Consider the following 25230-nt stretch of genomic DNA (forward strand, 5'->3'; position numbering starts at 1 on the left):
GGTTCAGAGTTCATGCTCAGCAGGTGAGTAACAGGTAAACCCTGAAGGGCACACTCATTGGCACACTGGGCGTGGCCTATCACATCTGCTGTAACTCCAGATGTCTGAGTGATCCAGATGAAACTCATCGGAGTTTATTCCTGAACGTTCCCGTTTTTCATTCAGATGAAGAAGCAAACAGCTGACGAAGTGCTGCAGACGTGACGTCGACGCCACTTCAGACAGACGAGGACAAACGGACGTGGGACCAAAACAACTTTATTTACAAAAACAAGTCTTAAGTCGTTTTCACCTCAACAGTCAAATTAAGAAATACACCCTAAAACTATTAAAAAAAAAAAAAAAAACAAAGACAGGAAGCAGAAGTAAAAGGGGCGGGGTTCCAATGTGACATCATCCAGGTTCCATCAGATCAGGTCGGCGACTGCAGAGACAAAACAAACATGTCAGTGCGGCAGCGGCCAATCACAGGAGCCCTGCTCTGGCTGGCTAACATCTACTAGCTCTTTATGTTAGCTAACACTCGCTAACTCGTCACCTTACCTGTGAATTCACAGGTAATCATCGTCAACAGAAGTTCCGTTTGAAATTTTACTTCAACGATTATCTGAAGATCAAAATCACTGCAGATTCATTTTCTGTCCATCGGCTAATTGATTAACAAACTCAGACTCTGGAGGCTATGCTAACGCAGAAGCTAACACACCGGATCAGCTACTTCACTGCTTTTGGTCCTTTAAACGTTAGATGAAGGGCAGAGCAGGGAGATGAAAGGTGGAGCACCTTTAAGTCTCTGAACTGAGTACAAAGGGCTTTTCTTTACGGTTCTGATTTATTGATTTCTAGAAGCGGAAAGCTCATCAAAATAACACTCAGCCTCATACTGATTGGCTGTTCTTGTTCTGAGCTGTGACATCAGAGGCAGCCAGCGTGTGATTGGACAACTTGTACCGTTCATGGGCATCTCGTCGATCTGGGTGGAGTAGTACTGCTCAATGTCCCGCAGGATCCTGATGTCATCGTTCTTCACAAAGTTGATGGCCACTCCTTTACGACCATAACGACCGGACCGACCAATCCTGAAGGAGGTCAGAGGTCATGTCAGGCCATTACACACAGTTTCCAGAACATTCTGCAGCATAAATTCAGCCAGAAACAAAAGTTTGAATTTCTTCGGTAATTAAAGGAAATGTCAAACAGCAGAAACCCTGAAGAGAAAATGAAGACACTGTGAAATGCATTAACTGCTCAGACCCCGCCCCTCAGGTATATGTCCCGCCCCATCAATGACACACCACTAAAGGATGGAAACAAAAGGGTTTCTTTCATTTCTGTCCATTTTCTGTTTGAATCTTTGACTTTGATCACTTTTCAGATGAACCACATGTTGAGCAGCAGCTGTGAGGAACGCCTTCCTCCAGGTGAGGCGTACCTGTGGATGTAGAGCTCTCTGTTGTTCGGCAGGTCGTAGTTGATGATCAGAGAAACTTGAGGAACATCTAAACCCCGAGCCCAAACATCCGTAGAGATCAAGACGCGACTGAAAACAAGCAGAACGACATCAACATTTGTGTCACAGCCTCAGAGAAGGACAAGTGATTCGGGTCCTGGTCCTGGTCCTGGTCTTGGTCTATGTACCTGGCTCCTGATCTGAACTCCTTCATGATGGACTCCCTCTCTTTCTGAGGCATGTCTCCGTGCATGGAGGACACCGTGAAGTTGGCCTCCCTCATCTTCTCTGTCAGCCAGTCCACCTGAAAAACACACACACACACACAGACTAAACCTTCCCAGCATGCTCTGCTGCTGCAGGCCCTGCTCGCTCAGCTCCTGTTTGTTTCATACAGAGCTGCAACGATCCGCCCATTTATTGATCATCAATCATTGTGACGGCCAATCAATCTAAAAAAATACAAAAAAATCAACAATTCTCTGAACTGTTTGTCACTGTTTGATTGATCATTTAAGAGTGTGTGTGTGTGTGTGTGTGTGTGTGTGTGTGTGTGTGTGTGTCTGACCTTCCTCTTGGTGTTGCAGAAGATGACGGCCTGTGTGATGGTCAGAGTGTCGTACAGGTCACACAGAGTGTCAAACTTCCACTCCTCTCTCTCCACGGCCACGAAGAACTGCTTTATGCCCTCCAGAGTCAACTCATCACTGAGGACGAGACAGAGACACAGAGAGAGCGAGAGAGAGACAGACAGACAGACAGAGAGAGAAACACACACACACAGAGAGACAGACAGACAGACAGAGAGAGACACAGAGACAGACAGAGAGAAACACACACACACACAGAGAGACAGACAGAGAGAGACACAGAGACAGACAGAGAGAGAAACACACACACACACAGAGAGACAGACAGACAGAGAGAGACACAGAGACAGACAGAGAGAAACACACACACACACAGAGACAGACAGAGAGAGACACAGAGACAGACAGAGAGAAACACACACACACACAGAGAGACAGACAGACAGAGAGAGACACAGAGACAGACAGAGAGAGAAACACACACACACACAGAGACAGACAGAAACAGAGACACAGAGACTGTTAGTGATGAACTTGCTGGATCTGAACATGTCTCACTGTAGACACTTTGTGTCTCTTCCTGGATGTCACTGGCTGTTCTGTACTGACCGTTTGACCAGGATGCGGATGGGGTCTGTCATGAACTTGTTGGTCATCTCCAGGATCTCGTGAGGCAGTGTGGCACTGATCAGAACCACCTGTGTGGCTGGAGGCAGGTAACGGTACACGTCGTAGATCTGCTCCTTAAACCCTGGAGAGACAGCAGTGAACCAGTGTGACGGAGCTGTCCTTCATCTCTGTTCACATTTTTTTGGCCACAGTTTCCCAGAATTGAGCTCAGTGGTACCACCCCTACAGAGACGCTTTCTCCAGGTGTGTTAGTCTCCAGGTGACACACCTGCACATGCTCACGTCTCACCTTTGTTGAGCATCTCGTCAGCTTCGTCCAGAACCAGCATCTTGATGGCTCTCGTCCTCAGACTTCTGCGCCGAATCATATCTGCAGAAAAACAACAACAAACCTGACTGAGCTGTTAGAGAAGCTGCTGCCACTCATATTTCAGCAGGTTTGACTGGACAGAGATTGGACTTTTTCCTCGTCTGCTGTGTCGTCCCTTTGTCTTTTTGCCAGAATGATCTTTATCTGCAGTGTTTCACAGAAAGTCTTCTGTCCTCTGTCCCACAGAGCCGTCAGCTGAACGCAGTCATTCACGATACAGACTGAGAGAGTCTGACGATGACTCGTGTTCGGCCTGTTGCTTAGTCTCTCTTACCGTCCTCCGTGGACATCTTCCTCAGCTTCTCGCTTCGTGGGCACCTGGTTGGTGGTGAGTGACGCAGTGTCGTCAAGCGTTCTACCATCAACCAAAGTCACATACTGTAAGGACGGCCGTTGAGGGGAAGGACAGAACGCGTCGGTGTCCCATCAGAAACACAATGACGCTCTGCTGGCCTGTTACAGCACAGCCGACTCCCTCGTGGCGAACAGCAGGTGTTCTACTGTGGCGCGCTGGCCAGGTAAGGACAGTTGACATCGTGAAGTGGGCGTGTCTGTGCTTGAGGGTGGTGATGGCCTGAGAAGGAGAGGCCTGCACAAGCAGAATGTTGGTCACTCCAGGTTCTAGGAGAGCAGGCTCAGCCCTGAAAGCTGTGGTCCCTCTGAGACCTTTAACCAGACTGTCCAGCTCCATCCAACTCAAACACTGATGTCACTCCGGGAAACGCGTCATCCTGCCGACGGCGCTGCTCATGTTTAAAGATGATACTCATCAAACTCCCATGAGACGCTAATCTCCAGGACGTTTTCAGTTAATGCAATCTTTAAATACCACACGGCGTTTCCAGGTTTTCATGGCTGTGCAAACCTCAGTCAGGGACAGTTTTCTACTGTGTGTGTGTGTGTGTGTTTGTGTGTGAGACGGTGTGTGTGCAGCGCCTCCTGCTGGCGACGGTGGTTAAACTCACCAAACACTCGTCCCGGTGTCCCGGCCACCACGTGCTGACCGTAGTCCAGTTTCCTGATGTCCTCCCCCACGTTGGTCCCTCCGATGCAGGCGTGACACTGGACATTCATGTAGTCTCCCAGAGCCAGCAGCACCTGAACACACAAAACAGGGAGGCAGCCAATCAGAAACCAGCACATAGCACTCCCTGCACAGATGACTGGCTGGGTGTGACGGTGTGGGCGGGCTTACCTTCTGAATCTGTCCAGCCAGCTCTCTGGTTGGAGCGAGGATCAGAGCCTGGGTCTCCCTCACCTGCAGAGAGCAAGCACATCACTGCATGACCTCGCCTCAACACCTGCACAGGTGAACCTGTAGACCAGGTAAACTCAGTACTGTTTCTCAATACAGTGACATCCTCATCGTCATGATCTGTATCACACTGCTGAATGGACTTCCTGTCAGCCAAGAAGAAACAGCATCTCATGTTAGTCATCTCTAGAAGCTGCTGACACTTCAAACTACAGGACAGGATCCAGGACCTACAGGATTTTCTACAATTTTAAAATCGAGTTCATCCACATTATTGTGATTGTGACAAATTAAACCTTTCAATCCCGAATTCTGTATCAGTGCAGTTTGGGCCTCAGTGTCCATCCTGCTGACACAAAGGTCAAGTCTTTGAGTTCCTATAACAGTTCCTGGTTTCTAGAACTGTTCCTGCATTCCAGCACACTGACCTGGATGTCGAGACACTGCAGCACCGACACACAGAAGGTGGCTGTCTTTCCTGTTCCAGACTGAGACCTGAACAGATCAGACACCAGCTGTTAGAGGACATTATGGGTCTTTACACAACGGCACGAATCATTACAGTATGTCAAATCAGTGAGGTCAGTTTCTAGAGTTTTTACTGGGCGATGACGTCTCTGCCTTTGATGATCTGTTTGATGGCCCTCTGCTGGATGGCCGACGGCTTCTCAAAACCTGAAGGAAAAGACAAACTCAGTCAATGAACCAGCTGTGAAAACTCCACATTTCTGTCTCCATGTCCCTCTCATCTGCAGTCAGTCAGAGGTCACTAGTCTCCCAGGACCCGTTGACTTGATGTGTTTTAACATCCTGCTTTTGATGCTTTTCATCTTCAGATGAGTAAAGCCAGCAGGTCTAAGCAACAAGGTCTGAAATCAACACCGGATATGACGGAAGCAACAAGAAGTCCAAAACTTAAAGACCAGGCTCGTTCCTACTGTAACGAACGTCAATGCAAACTGTAATAGTAGAGATTAACGAGTAAACAATGAAGAAGCGGAGTTCACATCACCATCAGACGAGTTCGAGTATTTTCATTATTTACTGCAGATCGACCGACACCAAAAACTCGTTTTGGCGCTTCAATCATCTTCATTAATTTGCAAACCACATAAGAAACAGAAGGCCGTGTTTTCATCCAGCGGGTAACCGTTTCTCTGCTGCCGTAAACTGACTCACTGCCGTCAATGCGGTCCTAACAGTGAAAACCACAGCTCAAACATACGATGAATTAACTCAAGATTGAATCTTGTGATCGGCACAGAAAGACTTCAGCTTTGTTTCACCACACAGAGACGAAGAAATGTAGAGGCGGTTAACTGCGCAGCAAGCCGACTTGGAGGGAGTACGGATGGCTAATGCTAATGCTAACCGAACTGCGCTGAACACTTTAGTAACTATATATACTCTTTTTATAGCTTATACTACATATCTAAACATGAACGAAACTATGCCAACAGTTAGGTTAACCTGCTCTCTCTAAAAAGAAGAAGGAGAAAAGAACCACGGTAATGAACAGTTAGCTTTAGCATTCCCCGGAGGCCGCGGGATCCTCGGCCTACCGTAGGCGTAGATGCCGCGTAGCAGGTCCTCTCGGAGGCCCATCGTGTCGAAGGTGGGGGTGACGTCCACCTCCTCGCTGGTCTCAAATTCCACCTTGGTCATGTCCTCTTCCCTCAGGAGCCTCTTCCTGCCCTGCGCCCCGGCAGCAGCCATCTTCCTCAGATGTCTTTATTCAGCTAAAACTCACACAGAATCCGGTAAAACTCGAACGTTCTCGGCTCCTCTCAGCTAACTGCTAACCGTTAACACGGGGAAAAGAAAGACCGCCGCATGTGTCGCGCGGATGACGTTTCAAAAAGCGACGACGTTACTGACGTCACGCCTGTGAAGCGCACAGATACATGTGGGTCCTGACTGTGTAACGTCTAGAAATCTCTGTATGCAGTACATCAATGTATGAAGTATATATCTCTGTATGCAATACATCAATGTATGACGTATATATCTCTGTATGCAGTACATCAATGTATGACGTATATATCTCTGAATGCAATACATCAATGTATGAAGTATATATCTCTGTATGCAATACATCAATGTATGACGTATATATCTCTGTATGCAATACATCAATGTATGAAGTATATATCTCTGTATGCAGTACATCAATGTATGACGTATATATCTCTGTATGCAATACATCAATGTATGACGTATATATCTCTGTATGCAATACATCAATGTATGAAGTATATATCTCTGTATGCAGTACATCAATGTATGACGTATATATCTCTGTATGCAGTACATCAATGTATGACGTATATATCTCTGTATGCAGTACATCAATGTATGAAGTATATATCTCTGTATGCAATATATCAATGTATGAAGTATATATCTCTGTATGCAGTACATCAATGTATGACGTATATATCTCTGTATGCAGTACATCAATGTATGCAGTACATATCTCTGTATGCAGTACATCTATGTATGAAGTATATATCTCCATATGCACTACATCTATGTATGAAGTATATATCTGTGTGTGAAGTATACATATCTTTGTATGAAGTATTTATCTCTGTATGCAGTACATACTGTATATCTGTATGAAGAATATATCTATGTACGCGTACTCTGTATGCAGTATAGTTTTCTGTTGGACGTTTTGTAATCAAAGCGTGATTTTTTGACGAGAGGGGTAAAAATAGAGGAAGAGAAGAAGACAGGGTCAGCGGTCAGCGGCTCTCAGTCATTTTCTAGAGATTCATTCTTCTTCGCTGGTGTAAAAGCTGCAGCTGAACTTCAGCTTTTAGCTCAGGAGACAGAAACAGATGAAGTGGAGCTGTTAATTCCTGATGATCCACTGGCGTCTGATTACTTGTCTCTCAGGTACTGTACATCATCTGAGTGCATGCTCATGCAGGGCCCTTCTACACGATGAGGCCCCAGGACCAAGTAAACCTGCAGGAGCACCGTGAAGATCTCACTAAATTCAGCTTTCAGATTCAGTTTATTCCCAAACAGACTTGGAGTTAATAAAGATCCCATAAACTCATCATCTTAGTGACCCTGGGGAAGATGCCTGGTTGGCTCAACATCACAATGACACACGTCCTCTCCAAAAGTCTTTTAATTGACTGATTATTGATTGAGTTCTTCAGCTCAGTTCAGAAGAAACAAGCTGCTGCTAACAAACATGAACCAATGACATGTACATGAATAACATTAGGTCAGACCGCTGAGGACTGACCTGCTTCACTTTGTGACTTCAAGGTCAAAAAGTCTAAAAAATACAGTTCAGTTTATAAAAGACCTCCGCAGACAAGGTCCTGCAGATCCATCACAAACAGAAAACCTGCAGACTGAAGCTGAATCCAGATCAGGATGAAAACGCTCATCAGTTCATCTTCGAGTCCCGTTTGTCTTCCAGTGCCTGAACGAGTCAGTTTTCATATGGCCAAGTGTCCTCAAACGCACCAACAGTTCAGCAATGAAGTAGGTGTACACACATGAACGTGTACACACTCACTCACGCACGCAGTTTGTGCTTTATGTACTGATGTTCACAGTAGAAACACACGGTATCTGTTGTCCTCTGATAAACATCATCTGCACTGATCATTATTGATCCCATAAAAGCATTTTAGCTTATAATTATTCTAAATCATGTCCTTCAAAACTAAACTTTTCAGCCTCTACATCTTCACTTTACTGTCCTTTCTCACATTTGTGCAAGATCAAAGCCACTCGTTACCGAAACCATTACTGTCAACAGACCACTGGTCACTGAGTCGACATCAGCACGTTTACACGTCAAAATCCAAGTTTTCCACTACCAGGAAGTGATGTCACACACGTCCCTTTACCTTTGTTTTCAACATGAAGTGCGCTCTCGAGCGTCTTCACGTCAGGCTTCCTGTCTGCAGGCTGAGCAGCGAGCAGGAACGACGGTTCGTACAGCTGAAGTTCTTCAGATAAGGAGCGTCTGTGCTGGACCGAACACCTCAGACGTTTTTGGCAACGGCTGTTTTTTAAATCACAAAGTGAAAAAAAAAAACAAGCAGAAACAAAGAAACATTCATAAGAAAAATACCCCCCCCCCCCCCACATCAGTCTGATGACATCACCGTCTCTTGAGTTTATTTTGATAAAAAAGTCACAAGACTTCACTCTTACGCTGTTATGAATTTCAGACCTTCCAGGAATAAAAGAACTTGTTCTCATGAAGCTCAGAGTCTCCTCCAGGTGCCTCACCTGTGTCTACACTGGTAAAGAGGAAACTGACCGCATCATCACAACAACCCAACAGGAACTGAGAAGAAAAAAAAGTGTTGCCAGTCTTTGATGTTGACCACGGAATCCAGCTGTGCGTGTGTGTGTGTGTGTGTGTGTGTGTGTGTGTGTGAGAGAGAGAGACAGTCACGTGACGGTCAGTCTTCTTTTGATTGGTGGACGTCCAGACTGACAACCTGCAGCTCCGTCAGGTTACTGCTGCTGCTCTGCTGACTGATGACCATCTGAACAAGAAGCACAGACAACAGGAGTCACTGCAGGAGCTGCTCGACATGTATCAGCAGTATCAGGAGTATCAGGAGTAGTATCAGCAGTATCAGTAGTATCAGTAGTGTCAGTAGTAGTATCAGCAGTGTCAGCAGTAGTATCAGTATTATCAGTAGTAGCATTAGTAGTAGTATCAGTAGTATCAACAGTAGTATCAGCAGTATCAGTATCAGTAGTATCAGCAGTATCAGTAGTTGTATCAGTAGTATCAGTAGTATTAATAGTATTAGTAGTATCAGTAGTATCAGTAGTTGTATCAGTAGTTGTATCAGTAGTGTCAGCAGTGTCAGCAGTATCAGTAGTAGTATTAGTAGTATTAGTAGTATTAGTAGTATCAGTAGTATCAGTAGTATCAGTAGTATCAGTAGTAGTATCAGCAGTATCAGCAGTGTCAGTGTTCAGTTACTGGGTGGAGCTGGACTGCAGAAACTGGGATCTGAGCAGCGACTGGAGGAAGCGAGGTGAGGAAGACCTGCGGGAGAGAGCCTGAAAGACATAAACAACAAGTGTCACCAACAAGCGTAACGTATAGTAATGACAACAACAACAAATAACAGGTAACAATAATAACAATGACAACAACAGCAAGAAGTGACAATAATAACAACGACAACAACAACAAATAACAAGTAACAATAATAACAATGACAACAACAATAAATAAGTAACAATAATAACAATGACAACAACAACAAATAAGTAACAATGACAACAACAAATAAGTAACAATAATAACAATGACAAAAACAGCAAGAAGTGACAATAATAACAATGACAACAACAAATAACAACTAACAATAATAACAATGACAACAACAAATAAGTAACAATAATACCAATGACAACAACAGCAAGAAGTGACAATAATAACAATGACAACAACAATAAATAACAAGTAAAAATAATAACAATGACAACAACAACAAATAAGTAACAATAATAACAATGACAACAACAGCAAGAAGTAACAATAATAACAATGACAACAACAATAAATAAGTAACAATAACAATGACAACAACAAATAACAAGTAACAATAATAACAATGACAACAACAATAAATAAGTAACAATAATAACAATGACAACAACAACAAATAAGTAACAATAATAACAATGACAACAACAGCAAGAAGTGACAATAATAACAATGACAACAACAATAAATAACAAGTAAAAATAATAACAATGACAACAACGATCAATAAGTAACAATAATAACAATGACAACAACAAATAAGTAACAATTATACCAATGACAACAACAGCAAGAAGTGACAATAATAACAATGACAACAACAATAAATAACAAGTAAAAATAATAACAATGACAACAACAACAAATAAGTAACAATAATAACAATGACAACAACAGCAAGAAGTAACAATAATAACAATGACAACAACAATAAATAAGTAACAATAACAATGACAACAACAAATAACAAGTAACAATAATAACAATGACAACAACAATAAATTAGTAACAATAATAACAATGACAACAACAACAAATAAGTAACAATAATAACAATGACAACAACAGCAAGAAGTGACAATAATAACAATGACAACAACAATAAATAACAAGTAAAAATAATAACAATGACAACAACGATAAATAAGTAACAATAATAACAATGACAACAACAATAAATAACAAGTAAAAATAATAACAATGACAACAACAACAAATAAGTAACAATAATAACAATGACAACAACGATAAATAAGTAACAATAATAACAATGACAACAACAACAACAACAAATAAGTAACAATAATAACAATGACAACAACAGCAAGAAGTGACAATAATAACAATGACAACAATAAATAAGTAACAATAATAACAATGACAACAACAACAAGAAGTAACAACAACAATTGTAACAATGTAATCATGGTGGTTGTAACCATAGAAACAGGGTCGTACCAGGGTCATGTGACTGGGTGTGGCCCGTCGGGGGGAAGGTGTTGAGGACGGTGAGGCTGCCGTCGCCCAGCGAGGGTGTTGGTGCCGCATACATGACCGTATGACCGCCAGGATACATCATGTGACCTGCCACCGAGGATGACGAGGAAGAGGAGGAGGAGACGACAGAGGTAGGAAGACTGGCTGCAGAGAGGAAGAGACAGATTCGACCGATCAGGTTCAGATGATCCAATCAGAACAGTTCCGCCATGGACGGTCGCCTCGCCCTGTGGGCGTTTCTAAATTCAGTTTTTTGCTGTGGTACCTGGAGCTCGTTCACCAGAGAAGAGCTCAGGAACATCAGAGGAACAGATCCAGCAGATTGACTTCCCACTGCTCGCGTGTTTTCAGTGGAACTATTGGACATTAGGGTCAAAGATGCCTTCATCTTCGTCCACGCAGTGAGACGCTGGAGGACAGGGAAAGGTGACGTCAACTTCGTACACAGCTAACAGAAATATCTTGTTCATCGGACAACGATTGGCCGGCAGGTTTCTTCTCTTCGGAGCCGATGGAGACACAGAAAGGTGGAGGACTCTGTTTTTATACTAACAGTGGCCGGTGTCATGATGTGACCCTGTTCTCCTCACCTGGAATCCTTTTTCATCAACGCTAAACCTTTCTGCTCCCTCGTCACTTAGTTTACGAGAGCGAAGCTAACCTCAGCCACAAACTCCCCAAATACAGACAGTCTGTTCAACGTCCAACCAGAGACAGTGTTCTGGATCGCTGTTACACTACAATAAACGGTGTCTGTCAGTCCGTCCGCCGTGCTGCACTGGGTCACTCTGACCACGTCCTGTTCCACCTGAGTCTGAGACATTAAAGCCGGTAAACCTGTTGTGAGGACATCAGTGAACAGTGAAGCTGTGGAGGATCTTCAGGCCTGCTTGGACTGGACTGACTGGAACAGACTTCGGGGGGGTATTCCAGGTAGGAGGTTCAACAAATTCAGAGTCTATCGCTGAACTCTGAGTTGACTCACTCTGAGGTGGGAAACTCTGAGTTTCCAGTTCCAGAACAGCCGATGTGAATTAGTTCAATCAACTCTGAGTATGTTCACCTTGAGTTGACAACAACTATAAAAAGCCATCATCAATGGAGCCCCGATACCACGAGTCACCATGACAACTGACAAAAAAAAAGATCCAGTTACTTTCCCCTGATGGAGCTGGAGGTCTGACTGCAGGCCTGCGGGGAGTCTGAGCGCATATTTAATGTATCAGCGCTGCAGCAGCGAAGGAGAGAGAAACTGCACGAGACCGAGTCAACGCCTGAGTTTGAAGGTACGAAATAGAAATAGGAATAAAAACTGATTTTCATTTAGGTGCAATCCAACAGGGGAGAAACAAACTTTGAAGCAGCTAAAAATGAAAAAGAAAAACATCATTCAGAAAGTTAAGACATGTTTTACTGAGCTATGATTGAACCTCACCTTGATTTGAATTTGATTTTTTAATTCACTTATTAAACAGGGTAAATATTAATTCAGTGGCTTCTTCATGTAGTAATTTAAAGCTCTGCCAACATGTTGTTTTAATGCGTCATCTCACTGAGCAGATTAACTCTTGATACAATGTTTACACGTTTTTATTTCATACGTATTGAAGTCATTTAAAATGTGACGATGTGTCCACCAACACTCAATAAAATACTAATTTAAAAGAGATTAACATCTGAGTTCTGCTCAGCCAACAGAAACAAGGCAGAGGCCCGAAAAACGGGTGGAGGCCACCTCCACCTCCTCTGACAGGCGGAGGAGGTGGCCCTCAGCCAAGACCGTGACCGACGGTGAGGGCGTTCCCGGGGGAGGCTCACCTGAGCCTGTCACCCCCAGGACACGAGGGCCGACATCAGATGCAAGTGTACACTTGTGTCTTTTTAAAAAATAAAACATACATTATATATAAAACTAATTATATATAAAACTATATAAAATAGGGTTAGGGTGAAATATGTTAATGGTTGAAACTAAATTACAAATCCTGACTAATCCTAATAATTTATACCGTTTGATGAAAAGCGGCAGCGTTCGAACAGATATTCCTCTGGAAACGACAGGACATCTAATCTGGGTCTGAAGATTCTCTCGCGACGTAAAGCATTTCCAATCAGCTGGGCTTCGATATCAATCCGATTGGGAGTGAACAGGCGATTGATGTCTAACAGCTTTCTTCACGTGGGAGGAGACAGGCAGAAACTCAGGGTTTCTTATAGTGAACCTGCCAGCGAGCAGGTGATGTTCACAGAGTCTGTTACCATGGTGACTGACTCAGAGTTTCAGTCAGCTCTCTTTCTGGAACGGAAAACTCAGAGTTTCCCTGATCTCAGGCTTAACTTACTCTGAGTTTTCACATAACCTGCTTTCTGGAATCCCCCCAGGACTGCTACCAACAGTCTGGAGTCTGAGATACTACACACCAACATCAACAAACGACCCTGCTTCTGTCTGGAAGAGGCTCAGGCAGACCACCAACTACAAACCTTGAAAGACAATGGGACAGTCCTGACAACATCCCCGTGATTCCTGGAGACATACCATCTACCATCCTGCTTCAAGACCTCCACCATCATCCCTGTCCCCCAGAAACCACGGACCACATGTCTGCACACCCATCACTAGGTCCTGGTCCTCGTTCACGGCGCTCATCGTTCTTTGGCTCAGGGGGTGAGGACCGTCTCGTTTCACAGCTGTCAAGCTAACAAGTCAGCACTTTTTAGCCGCGCTTGGTTGGTGCTGTTGTCATTTGGGACCACGCTGATCGCTGGAGGAGGCGTGTTCTTACCTGTGGAGGAGGTGGGGTTGTGGATGTCTGAGCTGCTCTGATTGGTGGAGGTCTGCTGACTGCTGGGCTGCACTTGGAAGGTCTGTAGCTGCTGAGAGACTCCGCCTCCTGATAAACACACAGGTCAGCTGCATGACATCATCAATCATCATCAATGAATATATATATGTATTTGTCTTCCGTCACGTCAACCAAATACTTTCCATCACTGACTTCCAACATGGGTCATTTTGACAGAACACCAAGGACGATCACCATAACGCTAAGTTAAAATCAGGCAGTGCACGACACGGTCACGACACCACGGTCAGTGACCACATGCAGACCACCTGTAGTACACCCTCCTGTCCAGCTGGTGGTGTGTGCACATTCATTAGTTGATAATATGGTCTTTGACCACATGTATGACCTTGTTGCCTTGCTGGCTTTAACCATCATTGCAAGACTACAGTCCTGTGGAGCGTTCAAAGAGTCTGATCACTTCCATGGGAGAAAAGTTTCCCAATCCAGAACTCTGGCGTTGGTAGTTCCGGTCCTCCGTGTTGGGAATTACACTCATGTTCCACAGAGTTTGTCTTTGTCACTCTTGTTTGGGTTGAAAAACAACCAGTGATAAATGTTAAGACAGAGACGGTCAGCCCGTCCACTGCGAGCTAGCTTACAGCTAACGTCCGTACAGTCGCTGCTGAATCAACATGAACGGACGAGCAATCAAACTCAATCATTTTCAAAGTTCAGCTGTTCTGCTCATTAACTGCTGTTATTTATCTCCACAGCGTCTCTGACCTCATGCTACAGAAACCTGATCCCAGATCAGTTCCACACAGTGAGGTTTATGGAGTTTAAGGACAGGAAACACAAAGTGAAACAGATAGAGCGGAGGAGTGTAACGAGTCATCAGCCGTATGTTTGCTTCAGCTGTGCAGGAACTCTGTTCATCATCCACACTGACACAGTACCTTCAGCAACTGTACATATTGTACTTATACACTGACCAAACACAACACGTCATCAGGTAGTTTTTCTCAGAAGAATATCAGCAACAGTCCTTTTTATGGCTATTTTTTATAATCTGTCCAAATGTACACAGACACAGTTGTGCTTCTGTTCTGTGTACTTCTTTATTTTGACCTCTTTGTGCTGCTGTGTTTGCCCTTGGAATGACTAAATCTCCCCAGCGTGGGATCAATCAAGTCTTATCTTATCTGATCTCTGACGACCTGTGAGGTGTTTACAGTCATGAAGCAGTAGAGGGGACACACACACACACAGACACACACACACACACAGGGCAGGGGGCGTGGCCTCGTCCTGACCTGACAGCGACACAGTGGCGGGGAGGCGGAGCAGCGTGGTCGGCTGTGTGGGCGGAGCGTGCAGCGTGGCAGTAGGGCCGGGGGCCACGGGGCCCTGAATGGCCAGCGGCTGGCCCTGCAGCTGGCTGAGAGGGATGGTGTGTGTGCCGGGGGGCAGCTGGGCACCTGTGGACAGGTGAGGGAGGGGGGCGGAGCCAGAGACAGGTTAGCTATTAACAAACTGAACACAAACTGAAAGCTGTGAGGTAAGTTAGAACTTCTAGGCGTCTTCACATGTCCTCACACCACTTAAAGAAGCTGCACGGACAAAAGCATGTGGACGAGACAGCGTAACATGAAACATGGTCTTGTCTTATCTTATCTTATCTTATGGTCACTGATGTGCTGCTCACAGACTGGGTTCAGTCTTTCCATCAGAGGTTTGTACTACGCAGCAGGTTCAACGCAGTCAGACTGAACCTGGACCAGTCAGAGAGGACGGTACCAGGACAGGTTGTCCTCTTCAGCTCTGTGTGCTCACATTAAGGGGCCGTTCGGTTCCCCATTGGACTCTTCTTCAGCACTAACTGACCAATCACTTCACTGTTTGGTCTCCAGCAGGTTGTTTTAATGGAGAGCGATGCAGAGGAGAAGCAGCTCAGTTCCTGTGAATGAGAGTTCATTTACAGTGGAGTCTTAACGAGCTCTCTGAGCCTCCACTTCATTTCTAACGGAACGTTCTGGAGGCTGAAACCTTCAGCTGATGCAGCACATGTAAACATCACACTCAGGAACTGGATTCAGGTCTGACCCTGTCCCCTCATGATGACACGAGGACACGACTTCAGTTTCTGGACAAATCAAAGTGAAGTTCATTGACTGAATGTGATGAATGAGTGAAAGGACAGAGCCATTTAGAGCCGATCTAAACCAGGTGAGCTGTGCAGCATCAGATACCACGGAGACCTAACCAGGTCAGAAACATCCTCTGACCTTCTGATCCTCTGACCTCTGACCCTGATCCTCTGATCCTCTGATCCTCTGACCCTGATCCTGATCCTGAGTTCCCCCTCAGGTGTTGAACCTCCTGCAGAGGATTACTCCATCACTGTACTCCATCCATCAGTGAGTTCTGGAAACATCACGTCTTCAAAAAGTCCAGTCGAATTTATGAAAACACGTAATTAAATCAATGGAATTCATTTATTGATCGAGAGGCTCAGACTGATATCAGCTGTGATCAGACATGACGAGTCAATGACAGACACACTGAACACACCTGATGTTCAAAAGGACTAAAATCACAGAGGGGATGAAAAGAAGAGAAGACAGACAGACACAGAGAGAGACGGACAGAGAGACAGACAGACAGACAGACAGACACAGAGAGACAAACAGACAGACAGAGAGACAGGCGGACAGAGAGAGAGAGAGGCAGAGAGAGACAAACAGACAGACAGAGAGACAGAGAGACAGACAGACAGACAGACAGACAGAGAGACAGACAGACAGACGGAGAGACAGACAGACAGACAGACAGAGAGACAGACGGACAGAGAGGCAGACAGAGAGACAGACAGACAGAGAGACAGACAGACAGAGACAGACAGAGAGAGAGAGGCAGAGAGAGACAAACAGACAGACAGACAGACAGACAGACAGAGAGAGACAGAGACAGACAGACAGAGAGAGAGGCAGAGAGAGACAAACAGACAGACAAACAGGCAGACACAGAGAGAGAGGGACAGAGAGACAGAGACAAACAGACAGCAGGTGAAGGACAGGTCAGAGGAAGGCCCACCCTCCTACCTGACATCAAGGTGAAGCCTCCAGGAAGCACAACACCAGCCGATGTCTTCAGCACCGTCCCGTTGGTGGTGGAGGAGGGCTGCCAGGAGGGGGCGCTGGTCTGCACCTGCATGGACACTGAGGAGGAGGAGCAAGAGGAGGATGAAGAAGAGGAGGATGAGGGTGTGGACTGTGTGGTGCCAGGCAGGTTGGACACGGTGAACGCTGGCTTGATCAGATCCTGCAGGGAGAGACAAGACAGGAAGGACGAGGCTAAGACACAATAGAAAGACACAACACCTGAGTCTGTCCCTCTCCACCTGCACGCTCTCATGTCCTACCAAGGACCGTTACTAACTGTCTGTTTGTCTGTCTGTCTGTCCCTCTCTCTCACCCAACTGGTCAAGGCAGATGCTGCCCCCCCCCCCCCCCCCCGTAGATAAAGACTTTGGTCTGTTCATCTGTTCAGCATCAGCTGCAGTTCCTCCAATGACAACTAGATGCCGCTTTGATCAAACTCTGTACCTGAACTGAAATGAACGGAAAACCTCAAACCTTCTGTCCGCATGTTGTCTTTAGTCTGTCTCCGGATGTTGTCGTCAGTCTTTGTCTCCAGATGTTGTCTTCAGGTATTAGAACTGTGCAGTATACAACCAAACAACATACCACTAAGCTGTCCTGTCCTCCACACCTTACTGTCTCTGAATGGGGCGTTACCTTGGCCACCTCTGCGCAGCCGTCGGTCTCAGACACCTGGTAGGTGAGGTCGGTCTCCTCGAAGCCTGTGGCACTCATCCTCTGGTCGGACGAGGGGTCTGAGCGAGGCGGGGAGTCTGGGGAGTTGAGGCAGGTCTGGATCAGAGCTTTGCCGGTCTCAGAGGTTATCATCGGCTGCAGCTTCCTGGTGGCAAAGGTGTACACATGACCCGTCTCACTGGCAACCAGCAGCAATACCTGAGTACCGGTCAACGTGGACAACTCGTACGCCTGCAGGGGACAGAGCAGATTTATGAACGCTGCAGATGTGATGAGCTGCGCTGTCATTCTTCAATGTCCACATTATAATTGATTAGGGGTCGACTGATTACAGACTTTGATATTCAGCATTTTGAGAATGATCACAGTCGTTATAATTTTAATAATCAGACTGACGACAAAATAAATGGATTTAAAATGTGGTACTTTGGCAGAGATACAGCCGCCTCACTGGCTGCAGTCACGCTCATCTGATTGGTTACACATCATGAGTGACAGCCTATCAGCACTGACGGCTGCTGTCACAGACGAGCGGAGACAGCGGAGCAGTCCGACCAGCTTCAAAAACTGTCTTCATTGATCACTTAGATGTAAAAACATGGGAAAACAGGGCCCATAATCACAGATAATATTTGTTTGGGAGATTGAAATCCTCCAGGACACGTGGACCATCACCAATTCCTAAAAAATTCTGAAGTACAAGTACCTCACAATTGTACTTAAGTACAGGACTTGAGTAAATGTACTCAGTTACGATGCACCATTGGTTTTTCCAAATTTAGACAATGATTTTCTTTTTTTTTTTTAATCAGATCTTATCAGATCCAAACATCAGTTACTGGCCTCATTGATGACCAATAATCTGTCGGCCCTGATAAAACAGAGGTGGACCTCCGTCATTGTGTGAGTTGGCTGATAAAGTTTTTCAGATAAAAGACTCTAATGTGTAATAGTTGATACCTCAGCAGGTGAACAGGTTGACATTAAGGTTACATTCAGGTCAGTAAACCTGAGGCCTCTCATTGGTCAGCCATCACTCTAAGTGTAGTGAGGTCAGAGGACACTGACCTCTCCAGTCACATGTGCTCTACTACGGGGGTGCCCAAACTATGACTCGCACACCACGTGTGGCCTCACGCTTTGACTCATCCGGGCCAAAGTTTGCTTAAAATCAACTGATATGCTGCCTGTGACTCTACTGAAAACACTTCAACAGTGAACGCTGAGGGTCTCTATCACCACGTCAGTCACAGGAAGCAGCTGCCCAGCTGAGGGGTCATCTCATCCCATCATGACAGCCTCCTCAGAGGGAGTTCAAGACTAGGAAAGAGATGCAGCACATGTGAATGTATAACCAAGACAATGACAGCCATGACACTGCTGGACTCTGGAAGTCCACTTCAGTCCGCAGTTCTTCAGCCCTCTACTCCCAGTAGGACTCATACTTACTGACCCACGTTTAGAAGGAATCATCTTACTACAGGCTCGGGTCTCCATGTCGTCTCTGGCATGAAAGGTTTGGACGCTCCTGGTCTACAGACAGGTCTACTGACCACGGGTCAGCTGTGGAGATTCAGACTTAAGGCTTAAGCCGGTCTGAACTCAACTGAACTGAACTGTACTTAAAGAAGAAAGCAAGTGAACGACGGCGAAGGATGGAGAATCAGTGATCAACGATTCTCTGCCTCCTGCTGACCCTCAGGTGGTTTCAGCTCAGCAGCTTCACGCAGAAACCAATCAGCAGCAATAAGCCATCAATACGCCGTGAGAAACATTATCCCTTGTGTTAACATCTATCAGGTAAGTGCAGAGCCAAAGCGGGCCGGAAGTGCTCTGTGCTGAGACTCACCTCTGCTGTGGTTACCTGTCAGGAGCATTTCCCTCTACTCACCTTCTTCATGATGCCGGTCTTCCTCTTGCTGAAAGTTGTGTATCGCCTCAGTTTGTTGTCTATGAACTCCATCTTGATCTTGACTCTTCCTCTGGTTTTCTTGCCGGGTTTGGCTCCTGGCATCCCGGGGCTGACCCCGACGTAACCCCCGCTCATGCCTCCGGCGGTGGGTGCTGACTGATGGCCGACCTCCCTCTCGCTCCTCTCTCGCTTCACGCCTCTTCTGTCCCCACCTGAACCCGCTGTGTCTTCGTCATCGCCGGAGTCAGAGTCCTGGTCAGAGCCGCTGTAAATTACCTCGGTAACGTGACCGTACTCCCTGTCAAACTGGCCTCCGTCGGTCTCGGAGGCTGTGTTCGGTCCCGGTCCGGCCGTGTTCACCGTGAGGCTGCTGATCCCAGTTCCGTTGCCCGCTCGCCCGGTTCCGGTTCGGGTGCCCATTCCGGCGCCGCTCCCCGCCAGCATTCCCCTCTGGATTCCCCCTCCGTCCTGGGCCTGAAAGCCTCCTACTCTCAGCGGTTCAAAGCTCCTGTGCTGGCGCTGTCAGCAGAGACAGTCCCCCGGTGCTCCGAGCTCCCAGTCCCGCAGCACTTAGCTAACAGCACCTTTAGCTGCACGGCTAACTGAGCTAGCTAATGAGCTAACGACAGTTAGCGGTTACTTTAGCAACAAGTCAAGCTATCTGTCCATCTGGGAACTCCGTCAATCACCACGAGCTGAGGCAGAGCAGCCGGAGGACATCAGAGGGAAAACCAAAAAACATGTTCCCTATAAAATATGATCCAGTTTCAACAAAATCAGTGCATAAAGTTATAAAGTTGTGTGTTTGAACAGTAGTCAGTGAGACCCGGCCCCCACAAACGGTCCACTCCACATAAGGAAGTGACGACAAGCACCCGACGATATCCGCCCGCTGCGGAATATAGTTCTACGTAGAGCACGCATTGTATTCACACTCCTTCTGTAAAATATCACATATTTCACCGGAAACATTGCACTAAAGTATTACACATGACTTAATGTAGACAATGTCTAAAGTTAATGAATATGTGCGCATTGATATTAAAGAAGACGTGTTGTTTCCGACGTGAGTGGGAACTACTTTCCTCCATATAAAGAAACGCCTTGCCTTTTATGGCGGTGCTTCTCCTTATTTGGTCAATGATTTGCTTCGCGCTGAAGTTGACTCTGAAAAACTTCATACACACGCAGAGAGGAAAAGGGAAGAAAAATGAGGAGAAAAGAGGAGCGGAACCGTAAGGAGGTGTAATCATACGGGGCAAGAGCCCCAGTTAGTGCTGGCTTTGCCACGCCACGTCGGGTTTGTTGAGGTTCGCGAAGCCGCCTGCTGGGGCTCTGTGGACAGATGATTCTCCTACCGACAGGCGGCTCCGAGCACACCTGAGGCTGGGTTACCACCTGCCCCCCGCACACCGGCAAAGAAAACTCTGCAACTAGTAAATATTCACATCTGAAAAGCTGGAAAAGTCATTAAGCAATAATCAGATTTATTGTCAAATAACTAATTTCAGCTCAGAAGATAAAACTTTATTTATCGCACAAGGGGAAAGTTGTTACAGAGGTAAGAATAAAAAGGAGACTTAAAAAAGAACAAATAGACAATAAAAAAAGGTTAAAAAATAAAATCAACTCTAAATACGTATATTATACACAAATAATTTCCCAAATTGGGATCAGTGAAGAAGCGGCCTAAGTCTAAAAAGAGTTTAAAAGCAGTATTACCTTGAGAATTGTGGCTCAGTTTGTCAGAGGACAAATCTGAGTAAGATAAGGATCATAAATCACTACAGTGTTTTTGTACTACTGCACGGCACAAAAATGTATAATGCAGTAAAAAGACATGTCATATTGAAGATAATTGCACAGAGGTCATGGATATTAGCAAATGTTAACCCAAATATCAGAGTACTGCAAAACAAAGCTCACTGGGTATAAAATACACAGTATGCACACACACACACACACACACACACACACACACACACACACACACACACACCATTCATTCATTTAGCCATGTCTCCGCTGATGGGAGGTAACTCGCCTAAGTACATTTACTCATGTACTGTACTTGAGTACCATTTTGACATACTTGTACTTGAGTCTTTTTATTTTCTCCTACTTTAAACTTCTTTTCCACGTAACTGACTTTACAAGTTTCAAAAACATAAAGAATTGGTCAAATATGATGCAGCTTGACCTGCTGTGTTGATTAATCAATATAATGATCAGATCATATATTTAATGGAACACTGATTGGGTAATAAACTTTGCATAATGAGTACTTTTATTTTTGGTACTTTCACTATATTTTGGTGTAAGTGCTTCTGTTATTACTTAAGTAAAAATTTGCATGCAATTTGAATGTTTTGCTAGTTTTACTTTTTTATTTGAAACCTAATCTTAATATTTCACGGTAATATACTCATTGAACAACAGCATGCAGTGCTGGAAGTACTCAGGAAGCACTCAGACCCTGTACTTCAGTGAAAGTACAAATACCACACCGTACAAATACTCTGTTACGAGTCAAAGTCCTGCATTTAATGTTACTGCGGTAAAAGTATGTGAGTATAATCATGAAAATGTACTAAAAGTAAAAGTACTGAAAGTTTCCCCTGTGTCTGTTGTCCTCTTGTCTCTTTAGATCATTGTGTCTCTGTGTCTGTTGTCCTCTTGTCTCTTTAGATCATTGTGTCTCTGTGTCTGTTGTCCTCTGGTCTCTGTAGATCATTGTGTCTCTGTGTCTGTTGTCCTCTTGTCTCTGGTCTCTTTAGATCATTGTGTCTCTGTGTCTGTTGTCCTCTGGTCTCTGTAGATCATTGTGTCTCTGTGTCTGTTGTCCTCTGGTCTCTGTAGATCATTGTGTCTCTGTGTCTGTTGTCCTCTGGTCTCTTTAGATCATTGTGTCTCTGTGTCTGTTGTCCTCTTGTCTCTTTAGATCATTGTGTCTCTGTGTCTGTTGTCCTCTGGTCTCTGTAGATCATTGTGTCTCTGTGTCTGTTGTCCTCTGGTCTCTGTAGATCATTGTGTCTCTGTGTCTGTTGTCCTCTTGTCTCTGGTCTCTTTAGATCATTGTGTCTCTGTGTCTGTTGTCCTCTTGTCTCTGTAGATCATTGTGTCTCTGTGTCTGTTGTCCTCTTGTCTCTGTAGATCATTGTGTCTCTGTGTCTGTTGTCCTCTTGTCTCTTTAGATCATTGTGTCTCTGTGTCTGTTGTCCTCTGGTCTCTGTAGATCATTGTGTCTCTGTGTCTGTTGTCCTCTGGTCTCTGTAGATCATTGTGTCTCTGTGTCTGTTGTCCTCTGGTCTCTGTAGATCATTGTGTCTCTGTGTCTGTTGTCCTCTGGTCTCTGTAGATCATTGTGTCTCTGTGTCTGTTGTCCTCTTGTCTCTGGTCTCTTTAGATCATTGTGTCTCTGTGTCTGTTGTCCTCTTGTCTCTGGTCTTTAGATCAGTGTGTCTCCTCATTCATGTCTCAGCAGGATGTCCCTGTTGGAGTTGGTTGAGGTGGAGCTCATTTTAACTCAAACTAATGATTCTTTTCATTCTGGATCAATCAGCTGATCATTTCCTCCATCGATCGATCGATTGATCGTTTGCTTTGGAAACATTGTGAAAATAGTGAGAAATGTGGTGACAAAGAGCCCAAAGTGACGCCTTCACCATGTTTGTTTGGTCCAAATAGTCCAAAGCTCCACATGATTCCAAACACATTCAGATCATTGAGAGGAAAAGCAGCAACTCAAACATGTGAGAAGATCAAACATCAGATGATTCCACAGCAGAGATCAATGAACCATTAAAACAGCAGACGATCAATCATTGTCTGTCAATCACTGATTGATGAATCCTTCAGCTGTATAAACTGTTTGGTTGTTTAATTTATAACTTTTTTGCAATCACAGTTGTAAGTGAGGTACAAGTACCTCCAAATTGTACTGAAGTACGGTAAAATACTATATGTACATTCCACCACTGGCGGCATGTACGTGATGTTGTAAGGGACGAGGTGACGTGGTGTAAACTGTCGCTGTGATCAGTCTGTGTTGTGTTCAGTTCAGAGTTTTCCACACCGGAGAAATTAAGTCATTACAGCCAGCAAGTATTACAAAAGTAAAGTACAAATGCTGCAAAACTGTACTGAAATATAGAACCAGAGTAAATGTACTTTGCACCAGTGGCAGTGGTCATGTTAGCAGGAGCTGTGGTGCTATCAGTGTGAACAGTATCGATATACTCTAATGATTACTGATCAGTGGATATTGGTGGTTGCAGTCTACAGATCAGCCACATGGAGGCGCCTCAACACTCAGTTCTCTGCTCCCGCAGCTTCACACAAACTTTAACCAAAAAAACAAATGTTGAAGTTCTCCAGGAGTCCCTGGAAGACATTCAGAGACCCCCTGAAACATTACTGGAAGATCCTGGAAGGCCTCTGGAAACTTCCAGAATGTCCTTTTGAAGGTATTCTGGGACACCTGAAAAGGACACGTCCTTGAGTCTTTTCCAAAGACATACTGGAATCTGGATCCTCCTGAAGACCATTTTAAAACCCTCATTATCTCTGTATGGACACAAGAAACCACCAACGACCCCCAGCATCCCCTCAAGACTCCCAGGATCACTGGAACTGGATCCTGGATCCTCCCAGGGATCACTGGAACCCTGGAATGAACCAGCAGAACCAGTAGGAAGTGGAAAACTGCACAATATAAATGTTACTGTCAACAGTTGGTTCAGCTTTAGTTCGGTCTGGTTTAGATTCACACACACACACACACACACACACACACACACACACACACACACACACGCACAGCTGTCAGTATAATGTTGAACAGGTTTCTAACATTCTGACAACATGATGTGGAAACACTGATCCTGGATCCACTGAGGCTGGTTAGGTAACAGCACACACACACACACACACACACACACACACACACACACACACACACACACACACACAGTGTTGATGTGTTGCTTGGTAACCAGCAGTGTATCATTACATCACAGGTGGACTTGATGCAAACAGGAAACAGGACGCAGCTGTTTGGAGTTTGTCTCCACATTCACTGGATCTCTGCAGACGTTTCATCCCTTTTGACAGAAAAAGGACCTTTACTGCAGTTAAAGGACTAATGTCTCAGTGGAAAAACACTGTATTTATGTAAAAGTATTATTAGAAAAATGCACTTAAAGTATCAAAAGTAGAAGCAGTCATAATGCAGAGACTATGTCAGTACTTTATTATATGTTGTTGGTTTATTACTACTGATGTACTGAAGTATAAGCAGTAGTTTAGTGTTGTAGCTATCACCAACTACTTATTATACTGTTTAATCTTTGTACTTTATGAAGGTATCGTATCATTTGGATGTCAAATCTTAAAGGTTGGGCACCTGTTGTCTTTCCACACAGGTGTGGAGCTAAGCTTGATTGATAGCTCCATTGTTCTCATCACAGCTCCATCCAGCTTCCACCTGACTGGACGTCTGCTCAGTCTCACCTGTGTGGGGCGGCAGGGACATCCTCCTGTAAAGTACGAAGGCGTTGATCACAGGTATGACCTCTGAAACTGCTCTAACGTTTAACAGAGTTTCAGGTCACAAACATGGAGAATTTTTAAAAGCACTTTCTAAAGTTCAGATTTTCCAAAACTTCAGGGCCCGTTTTCACAAAGAGTCCTCGGACAGAGCTCCGAACGTAGAATTCAAATTCCCAGCAAGGAATCTGAGCTTAAGAGCGACTCAGGAAGTGTGTGAGAGCAACTCTGAGCAAGCAAGGAGGTACACAAACTCTGTTCTGAGTGAGGAGGTGTGCTTGACCCCGCTGCTAGGTATGACGCA

General features: G+C 45.0%; 3 protein-coding genes across 5 annotated transcripts in view; 1 reads left to right on the forward strand and 2 right to left on the reverse strand.

The window, feature by feature from the left end:
• LOC143319626 (mitogen-activated protein kinase kinase kinase kinase 3-like) overlaps positions 1–25230 on the forward strand; it is a 158724-nt gene that overhangs the window by 71484 nt on the left and 62010 nt on the right. The window lies entirely within an intron of this gene.
• eif4a3 (eukaryotic translation initiation factor 4A3) lies at positions 243–6158 on the reverse strand. Its single transcript, XM_076728737.1, has 12 exons — positions 5858–6158; positions 4898–4970; positions 4724–4790; positions 4236–4298; positions 4006–4138; positions 2960–3040; positions 2650–2791; positions 2019–2157; positions 1639–1754; positions 1433–1540; positions 952–1079; positions 243–424 (listed from the first exon to the last, which is right to left on the reverse strand). Exons 1-12 carry the CDS (start codon positions 6009–6011, stop codon positions 408–410), a joined length of 1221 nt encoding a protein of 406 aa, XP_076584852.1. The 5' UTR covers positions 6012–6158; the 3' UTR covers positions 243–407.
• LOC143320028 (serum response factor-like) lies at positions 7425–20234 on the reverse strand. 3 transcript variants are annotated; one of them, XM_076729393.1, is made up of 8 exons: positions 19359–20234; positions 17429–17698; positions 16733–16952; positions 14945–15109; positions 13629–13736; positions 10804–10986; positions 9274–9353; positions 7425–8824 (listed from the first exon to the last, which is right to left on the reverse strand). In XM_076729393.1, exons 1-8 carry the CDS (start codon positions 19821–19823, stop codon positions 8738–8740), a joined length of 1578 nt encoding a protein of 525 aa, XP_076585508.1. In that variant the 5' UTR covers positions 19824–20234; the 3' UTR covers positions 7425–8737. The 3 variants fall into 3 exon arrangements, 2 of the variants coding, with proteins under 2 accessions (XP_076585508.1, XP_076585509.1); XM_076729394.1 differs by lacking the exon at positions 14945–15109 and having other exon boundaries at positions 19359–20214; XR_013077113.1 differs by lacking the exons at positions 7425–8824; positions 9274–9353 and adding an exon at positions 11108–11251 and having other exon boundaries at positions 10850–10986; positions 19359–20214.

Source organism: Chaetodon auriga, chromosome 4, assembly GCF_051107435.1.
Source record: "Chaetodon auriga isolate fChaAug3 chromosome 4, fChaAug3.hap1, whole genome shotgun sequence".
Lineage (NCBI taxonomy): Eukaryota > Metazoa > Chordata > Actinopteri > Chaetodontiformes > Chaetodontidae > Chaetodon > Chaetodon auriga.